At 36.9% G+C, this 10,051-nt stretch overlaps 1 protein-coding gene across 1 annotated transcript; it reads right to left on the minus strand.

Moving 5' to 3' along the window:
- Positions 1 to 3,607: 3,607 nt before the first annotated feature.
- Positions 3,608 to 5,267, minus strand: LOC137630832 (uncharacterized). Its single transcript, XM_068362381.1, has 2 exons — positions 4,776 to 5,267; positions 3,608 to 3,673 (listed from the first exon to the last, which is right to left on the minus strand). The coding sequence occupies exons 1-2, from the start codon at positions 5,265 to 5,267 to the stop codon at positions 3,608 to 3,610; spliced, it is 558 nt and encodes a 185-aa protein (XP_068218482.1).
- Between the last annotated feature and the right edge of the window lie 4,784 nt (positions 5,268 to 10,051).

A 10,051-nucleotide genomic window follows, 5' to 3' on the forward strand; every position in this document is an offset into this window, starting at 1 on the left:
ATAATAATAATAATAATAATAATAATAATAATAATGATGATGATGATGAAAACAATAATAATAATAATAATGATGATGATAACAATAATAAAAATCATTATTATAATATTAATAGTAATTGGATAATACAAACTATAATAATAATAATAATAATAATAATAATAATAATAATAATAATAATAATGATAATAATAATAATAATAATAATAATTCAATGAAATCCTTCAACTGATAAGTAACATTATAATTGTTTTTATTTCTTCCCATTAGCATCAACCCTAGCATATCAATTCATAAAAAATAATATTGTTCTGTTTTCAATACGCTCAATAATCTGACTTTTGCCAGAAACTTCTGTGTCAATATTGGATTATATTTACCAATATTAAACTTCTGTTTTTTGTTTTGATAAATTTTCAGAAAATCAAAAAACGTTATTTGCTTTAATGCAAATACAAACCCTAGTCATCTATGTGGGTTAGTTCGGTAATCTTTTTCTTACGACCTAATTGAAAAAATATTTAGGGTCTAGCAATATTGTTTGGTTCCATAGTGTTCATACCCTCCCCTGGTTCTTCGGAGCCAGCTGCTTCGTCATCACATAGCTCTTGGTCGTTAAGATGTACAGACGTCCGTTAATGACGTTTGTCGTTATTTATCTGCTTTCTCTTTTCGATGATAAGTGCTAATTAAGTACGCATGAAAACCTATTCTGGCCTAGAAAGTCTCCTTTGTGGTACCTTTATGAGTTGGGTGAATGTGATCCCATCTTATGTGTCCTGAGTTGCGAGGAAAAAGTTGGGAAATGAACGCCACTTTGGATTTGTGTGGGGAGTGATTGCAGCTCCAATGGGGGAAGTACAATAGTCACAGAAAGAAAAAAGCCAGAGGGGATTATTCCAATTTTTCTGCTTCTTCTTCTAAGGGAAGCGAGAAGCGTAAACCTTCTTTTTCTAGTCCTGAACTTCCCTCATCTAATCCTTCCTTATCGGAGTTTTCAGAGATGCTGGGAACCAAGTATGGTGACCATAGGCTACAACAGTTTAGTTCGTTGATGTTTCATCCCCTGTACTTCTCAGTGAAGTGGAAACACTGCTAGTGATCACGACCCCTTGGAATCTAGATTTAACCAGGCAAAGAATAATGCTACAATACAGATACCACTTATTTCTTTCCAGAGTTTTTTGGGAGTCCAATTAGGTCTCTATCTTCCCCAACGAGTGTGTTGAGTTTTTTTACCAACTCTTTATTACTGATTTTGGTGATCAAGGATTTCTCCTCTATGGTCAAAGGAGTTTCTGTTAAATCTTTATAAGTGTCTCCGGAGCATACACCACAACACACCCCCTTGTATCCATCCCAGGTTCTGGAGGAATCATATGATTTGCCAACCAGACAACATAGTGAGTCATGTCTTCCCGTTGCCCCATGGGCCCTATAGATAAGTTCTCCCATGAAAGGGCAAGAATTATGTATTAATGTCCATGAAAATATCCTGAGAGATGCAGTGTTTTCTAGATTCCATAAGAGAATGTTTGCCAAGAAGGAACAGCAAGTTTGGTCCTGGCTGCCAATTGCTGTTGCTACTTCATAGCAAGCATTGTCTGCAGTTCCACAAACGAACCTCAAATACGCTTTCCTGCAAGGAAAAGGTATCGGAAAAGTGTTACCCAGCGATCATACAGGAACTGGCAATGCACTCCAATTGAACGTGGCTCTATCACCAAATATCTGCCTATTGGTGCATAATCTGAATATGCCGCTACTAATTCACCAGTTTTTGGTGCATCATCTGAATGTCACTAACAACACTCGCTCTAAAAGTGAACATGCTTCCGCCATCACAGGTGCTCCTCAAACATCTGAGATCAAGCACCCTAGCTTCTAGATATTTGCCATCTTCAAGGAAGGCAGCGACTGTCCCGCTCTTATTCACAGGTAAGAACCACCAGGCATTGCGGAGTCCGTGGTTTTACAGGTTAGACTGATACATAACAAAAAGAATGGTGAACCGTATCCCCAATTTCCTAGAGTTGCCCCTGTGAAATCTTATCATGACAAGCCAACCAATAAGGTTTGTGGCTGAGTTCACCCATGTGCTCCCACCTCAGGGGAGAGGACTCCCCTTAATCAGGTGTTTGGAGCAGAGTCCACATGGATGTCGAATGTTGTTCCCTTAGAAGTACCAGCCTCAGGTTTTAGAGAGGCCTCACATTTCTCGTGTGCAGATATCAGAGCGACGCAGCGTTTGATGGTTTCTTACCAAAACGCAAAGGTGCGTCAAAGATTTGGTGTACCCTTATTGAATCTTGCTAGAGATACCATGGATTTACTCAACAAACAAATTTCAGACAGAAAATTCAATAAGATCGAGTAGCTAATCTAGATTGCTTCCTCTGTCTCAATCTTGGCAAAGAAAGTCCTAAGCCCTTTGCCTATCAACCCTGATGTAATGATGTAGTGGTTAGGAGAATGCAGCCACATGTAGCACCAAGATTAACGTTTTAGAGTTATGCAATTGCCAGGTAATTACAAAACTTGGAAGTAATGTCCAGGTCAGCATTTCAACTCTGTTCCTGGCTAGACCATTGGTCTGGACCTATGTGTTACTTATCCCTCTTGGTAAACCTTCCAGATTCGGACACTCAAAAACAATATGATCTTGAAACAATTTTTCTTTCACCAAACATACTTTATTAGTGGAAACTATTTCAAAGCATTGACGTGACACTTAGATATGTTAGCCCTTAGGAACTCCATTAGGTTTGACCACACGATTCTTACCGCTTGCTGAGCTTGCTGCCGCATTGGAAATTTGCAAGAAATCTAGCCTGGCCTTTTTTTTGTAAAGAGCTGCCACAACATGGTTCTCAGCTCCTTGCCCAACTATGCCTTGGGCCTCACCACTCAAACAGGCACCGTAACGAATGCTTCCAGAACCAAACCACGGTCATCATTACAAAAGGCAACCAGAATTCTCGTCTTTGTTTCGATGGAGAGGTCAACCATTAGACCATAAGAGCCAAGGACATCAATACGGCAGGTCCGTTTAGTTACCAGTTGATTAGGGATGCCTGCAGCATCATTGGATAAATTGTCTGCAATTCAGGAAAGATTGCTGGACAATAGAAGAACTCAGTTCAGGGTATTACATCTAATTCATAAGCTATTGCCGTCCTTTGACACTGGAAAAGAATGCAGTTGATAAAGTCTTAGACACGTCCCCAGGTTTTTTTAGGAACCTCTAATTGGTGGAGAAAATGACAGGAGGTTGGAAATCTGTCATAGACCTCTTCTGCTTGAATTCGTTTGTCCTTCAAGCCCAGTTCAAGATGGAAACTCCTAGTACTCTGATCCAGGCAGTAAGACAGATCGACTTCCTGTTGACAACAGCTCTTTGAGACACAAACTTCCAAATCCTAGTCCACCTGGGATCAATGAAGTACAGTATCTGCGCTTATTGTTCCGAGTAAAGATCTATCATTTGAAGATTCCGTTCTTCGGCCTGTTAACAGGCTCAAAGGTCTTCACCTGTTTGTTCACTCTAGTTTCCTCATAGGCACATTCCATGGGAATTAGACTCCTTCATTACTTGGATATCTGATTTTTATGGGCAGAATAAAGGTGTGACTATATCTGTCACAGAGAGCTGCATATCGAGTTTCTCCGCTATCTGTGGATATAGTTAAATCATGGTAAGTCAAGCCTCAACCCTTAGTGTAGTCTACAGTTTTCGGGCATGGACATAGATTTAGTCCAATTAAGAGTATTTGCATCTACAGACAGAGTGCATCTACTGAGAGAAGGAAAGACCTCCTCCAAGCCCATTTTTGGCCAAAACTTTTAGGACCCTTCACTTTTCAAGAGTAATTTGTACCCTTCGGGAGAATGCATCTCCACTCAATTCATTAGGCCTTAAAATGTCAGTGATCTCAGGCTTGAAACTTACCCTTGGAAATTCTTATAAAGACAAGCTGTTTAATTTTAAGGTCAGGATATAAAATGTGAGTAAATTTTTGTGTAGTGTTAATGGGTGTTTGATATTCCCTTGAATATTTTTTTTTCATTACAGGGTCCATGATAGTTAAGGATATTAGGAGAAAGCAAATAAAAATGGAACAAAAAATGTTTTAGTTTGTAGTGGACAGGATCAGAAAATACCAATAGTGACTTTTCTTTTCTGTGGGTTAGCATTAAATTTTCCTGTCTTAGAACTAATATAGGGTCGTCCAAACATGAGTAAAACTTTGCATAATATAACGGGCCAAAAGTAGGTTTCGACTCAAAATTGAGATGAAAGCAACTGAGTACTTTATTATAAACACATCGAGTTTATATACACACAAGGTCACGGCAAGGTCCCAAAATGCAACATGCTATTTCTTGTCCAACCAGCAACTGGTTCTGTTAACAGTTAACAATGAGAAATAGGCAGACAGGTTGATGAAAGTTGCTGTCAGTGCTAGGGGAGAGCGAAGATAAAAAAGGATGATATATACAAAAAAGAGAAATGTCATTACTATGTACGATCGTGTGACACACGAGTGGTACATGTCTCCCCTCCCCCTAAAAATGACATACTGTACATGTTAAATAGATCTAGAGAGGCGAACTGTAGGCGGGTCATCTGGCAGAAGATAAACAGGTTTTAGACGATCAATGGAGATCCAGTCTTTTTTGCCATGAATGTTTAGTGGGAATGCTTTCAGAATGCTCGGATCACAAGAAAAAGGTGGTGACTTGCTAGTGCCGTTGCATAGGAAGACATACATTACAGAGTGCAAGTCTGTCTGTATGTGATGCTTTTCTGGGGGCTTGTAAGTCTGACGGCAAGGAGTAAATTTTCCCACAACGTGATGTATGTGCTGGAGATCGTTGGAAGAGGTTGCAGAAGGAAAAAAAATCAGAAGGGGCAACAATGGGACGCCATACACCATATAGGCTGCCGAGACGTCCAGGCCGTCTTTAGGAGTGGTACTCAGTCCCAGGAAGACCCAGTGAAGCTGAGTAAACCAGTTGGAGTCCTTGTAGCGGAACATCCAATCTGCTTTGAGGGTGCGATGAAAACGTTCAACCATTCCATTGGCAGCGGGGCTGTAGGCAGTTGTCTGATGTAGGGTGATGCCCAGGAGATTTGCTAATGTTGTCCAAAATTGGGAGGTTACAGTGGTAACCCTGTCAGAAGTAATATGCTCAGGGATACCAAATCTTGCAATCCATCCTGAGAGTAAGGCAGATGTACATGACTTGGACGTTGCAGTTACCATGGGAATGGCTTCAGGACAACGAGTGGAGCGGTCGATGACGGTAAACGGGTAACGATGTCCTTGTGATGTGGGTATGGGACTACAATGTCAACAAGAATGTGCGCGAAATAATGCTGAGGTTGAGGAAAGGTGCCCACTCCTGAAACCGTGTGTTGATGTACTTTGGAAGTTTGGCTAGAAGTACAAGTATTAGTGTGCTACTGTTATTAACACACATTAAGTATGTGTTGTTTGAGAAGTTGAGTCTTGAATTAAAGTCCAGCATTGTAACTTTAAAATGGTTTATTCTCTAAAAACAACAGTGTTAAACATCTCCATCACAGGAGTATAGCTAGTTTGGTCGGATGATTAATTCAGGTGAAGTATAGATAAGAACTGCCTAATATTTCGATATCACAGATATCGTATGTTTAGTTGTCTCAGCATTTAAACACAATATGTAAACTTTACATTCGTCTAGGAAGACACCTGCATCCGGTGATGACACAATCTTTCACACGGTATGCATTTGTGTTTATGCTTCAGAAAAAATGTTACATTGCTGAGGGATGCAAAATACATCCTGTTATGATTTTATCTGACTACAGCAAATCTCACGCTAGCTGCTTCTTCCACAATGAAATATTACGTCATGTGTTTTAAACATGTAATAACTAAATATCACATTAGCTCGGCCAGCTATCTCCATTTTTTTTTTCTAAAAATTTAACAACACGCCAAAATATGTTTACTAGGTGTGACTGGATATATGTATTATTCTTTGTTTAACTTTAGCCATAAGCAAATGAGGACGAATGTCCGAAAAGGCACATAAAAAAAAAATAATAACAATAATGCATATGAAAAGATATTACCAATGCAAAGAAAAAAAATGCATGATAAATACAGATCACATATATGGTACATTGCTAGCAAATGATTATATGGTACCAAAAAAAAATACTGATATACATATGATTCTGTAACTTGTTAAAGAATAATTGTTACCTTTTTCAGAAACATAGACTAACACAATACGGTAATTTATAAAAATATTTGTTAACTTGGTAAAGATTCAATTTTAGTGCACAAACACGAATTCCTGGTAAGTACATGTACCACGGTTTTGTACACACACACACACACACACACACACATATATATATATATATATATATATATATATATATATATATATATATATATATATATATATATATATACATATATATATATATATATATATATATATATATATATATATATATATATATATATATATACATATATATATATATATATATATATATATATATATATATATATATATATATATATACATATATATATACATATATATATATATATATATATATATATATATATATGTATATATATATATATATATATATATATATATATATATATATATATATATATATGTTTATATATAGGGCTTATATATTTTATTAGATGCCCATAGATTCTGTTATTTTTATTTTTTTTTTCTCTTTTCTTTTAACATTCCGGCTTATATATTTTATTAGATGCCGAGAAAAAAATGATTTATTTTTTTTAATGTTTTTTAAATGTATTTTTAACAATGCAAATGTTCTATAGTTTCTTCAATTACATATTACTAGCGTACTAACTGCTTTTTGTACACACGCTATTTCCAGACCATTTTACTCCTTTAGTGAATAAGGTGGCCACTTCAAACGGCTTTAAACTGAATTAAATAAGGAGTTTTGTCTGGACATGGCAAAACGTTCTCTTTTAGCTGCAAACTGTTCCGTAACCTACGCCAAACAAGGATGTTCACGGCGATAAATATCATCACCGTCACACTTAATCCTGCTAGTAGTATGGGGTGAAGAAATTCTTTATAAGTCGGTGACAGGTGGTCCATCTCGGTCAATTTCATCAACCGCTTGGTTACCTGTTTGTTGTATGGGAGAGGTAGTGATGGCATTGTAGTCGGCCACGTGAAGTTCGCGAAGTAGGCTCGTTCTCTGATGATGGTCCTTATCCCGGTCACCATGGAATTAGAGGAAGTCCCGATACAACCATCTGCTGCAACAAAGATTTTTGCATAGGACGTGGATCCGTCCGGGCATGATACATTGAAGCCGTCCTTGTCGTATCGTATCCATGAGCCATTGTTCAGTCTGCAATTGAACTCATTATTGTCAAAGGGATAAAGCTTATCCAGACAATTTTCACTTGTATGGGAGAGAGCACCGTCTAGCACTATACCTAACTCGCATGAATCCATTAAGTTTTTATGGAATTCAAATAAGTCAGCTGTACATATTTTTCTATCCATTGCATCTGAACAGTGAGTTAATTGATTTATGGGTTTAATGACCGTATATGTTTCCTTGTCTGGGGAAATCAATACGTGTCCTGTCAAACTGGAAATTACTGGATTTGAGTGATTTGTCATGGAAGTCGGAAATGGTGATATCCTGCAAGATTGCCAGGCATCAGAAGAATCAAAGGGAATTGTAATCATAATGTTGTTTTTTTTTAACGCTTACTGTAATTAGGCTGTAATAAAATTCTAACCTACGTTCGTCTAACAAAGGAACATAGCCTAGTTTATCCCATCCGTTCTCCAGAACTAACTTTAAGTATTTTATAGGCAACAAATGGGGCGACAGTACACCTTTAGTTGCTAACGTGATAGCTTCTACATAATGTTTTGATTTCTCAATGAAATGTGCAATTCTGTTATGTATGTGATCTATTTTTGAATCATAATACGTTAATGTTGCCAACAAATCCTGTACTTCCATAATCTGACTGATATTACTGGAATGTTCATTTACTAAATCCATAATTTGATTGATTGAAGCTAACTGATTCCTTAGTTCTGACATAATCAATTCATCTTCATGAGTCAAGAACTCAATTTTCTTATTTTGATTACTAATCTTAAGACGATTGGAAATTCCTAAACCTAAACTTGCAATAGACCCAAAGATGTTTAATGCAGCAAAAATAAACGGGTTTCGTCTTTCTTTATGTTCGTGCCCTACAGTCCACATCGAAAGGTCACGAGCCAAAGATTCTGTCTCGTAAGTCTTATTTAGCAAGTCATCAGATAGCATCTCTGCAACTTTTAGTGTCGATCCACGCGAACTCTCTGTAGTGAAATGAAAATGTCTTCTATGCAACCCATCTAATGAGACAGCAAACCTTGAAATGGCGCTTTTTAAGCTAGTGACATCATTCTCTGGAAGAAAAATTGATGGCATATGCACTTCTACAACTACGTTGCTCGACGTAATAAAAACATCTTCTTGTCTTTCAACTATAGTGCCATATATAAAATCTATACTTTTAGTTTTAGAGCTCGTCCCACACGAGAAAAATGTCTGAGCGAACAATATCACTCCCAACAACAAAAAATTCATCTTGGAAACCTGTAACGAGAAAAATATATGTAATTACTCCTGTATTAAGAAGAAAACTTTTAATCACATAAAATAAAAAAAATTTTCCCTCACTTTCCCTCTATTTTTCTTTTTTCTTTTTAATTTCTTATGTGAGCCAATGGTACTATTCTCTCATCCGTGGGTTGAGATACGTTTTGAACTCTAAACCTATTGGCCGTTAATGTTTCCAAAATGTTAAATGGGCCTTCAAACTTAGGTGTTAGTTTATAATTGAGTCCTTTGCGCATATTGATTTGAATATAGACGTTATCACCCACGGTATATGTTTTAGTTGGCTTCGCTATTTTATCATGATTCCTTTTCATTATGATTTGTGATTCTTCTAAATTCTTTCGAAGGATATCATATCGACTTACACTTGCATTTACACATTCTTTTAAAGGATTTGATAGATTAGTTGTAGGCGTTAATACATGGAAAGGCGTTCTAACTGGGGTACCATACAATGCTTCATGCGGTGACATTTTAATTGATATATGATATGAATGATTCAGAGTACTCAGTGCCACCGGTATTGCAATATCCCAGTTGGGGTCTGATCCCCCTAGTGTTACTCTTAATATATTTAAAATTTTCCTATTTGCTCTTTCCACTAGCCCATTCGACTCTGGGTGATATATCATGGTATTTATTTTTTTTATGCTGAGGAATTCACACAATGAGGTAAGAAAGTGATTATTAAATTCACCACCCGAGTCTGAGATTATCATGTGTGGAATCCCATGTTTACAAATGTAACACTCGTAAAACTTCCTAGCGCATTCAATCGCAGTTTTAGTTTTAAGCGCTATTAGTTCTGTATATCGAGTTAAAGCATCTATAATTACTAAGAGGTGCTTATTTCCTCTGTCTGACTCGTAAAATCCTGTTAACAAATCTAAATGTATTCTTTCAGAGGGTTGATTGGGCACAGGATAAGCCCCTAGGCTGACAGGTGTTTTCGTATGCCCTTTGTTTTCCTGACATGTGCAACAATTAGCTATGTGTCTTTTTATATCTGTAAGCATCGTATGCCAATAAAACAATGATTTGGCTTTCTGTGACATTAATGAGAACCCCGGGTGTCCATGTAATGGATTTGAATGCAACCAATTCAGGACAGTGGAAATAAGTGAGATTGGTACTACTACCTGGTCGTTAGTTACATGTGGTGTATTGCGGGTTTTCCTTGTCACAGTCCTACACAGAATATTATCTTTGATTATATAATTCTGCTGCTTATACTTTATATATCCCTTTTCCTTATGATTGCCTTTCAAAGCATTTATAATTGTTTCTATTTTCTGATCTTTTCTTTGCTCAGTCTGTAACAATTCAGCGCTCCAGCCTAAATCTTCTTGTTCA

This window comes from Palaemon carinicauda, chromosome 3, assembly GCF_036898095.1.
Source record: "Palaemon carinicauda isolate YSFRI2023 chromosome 3, ASM3689809v2, whole genome shotgun sequence".
Taxonomy (NCBI): Eukaryota; Metazoa; Arthropoda; class Malacostraca; order Decapoda; family Palaemonidae; genus Palaemon; species Palaemon carinicauda.

Coding starts and splice junctions, on each gene's coding strand:
- LOC137630832 (XM_068362381.1), bottom strand. CDS start 5,267: ATGGTAACTGCAACGTCCAAGTCATGTACATCTGCCTTACTCTCAGGA. Junction 3,674..4,775: donor TACAGACAGACTTGCACTCT/GTAATGTATGTC, acceptor CTATATCCACAG/ATAGCGGAGAAACTCGATAT.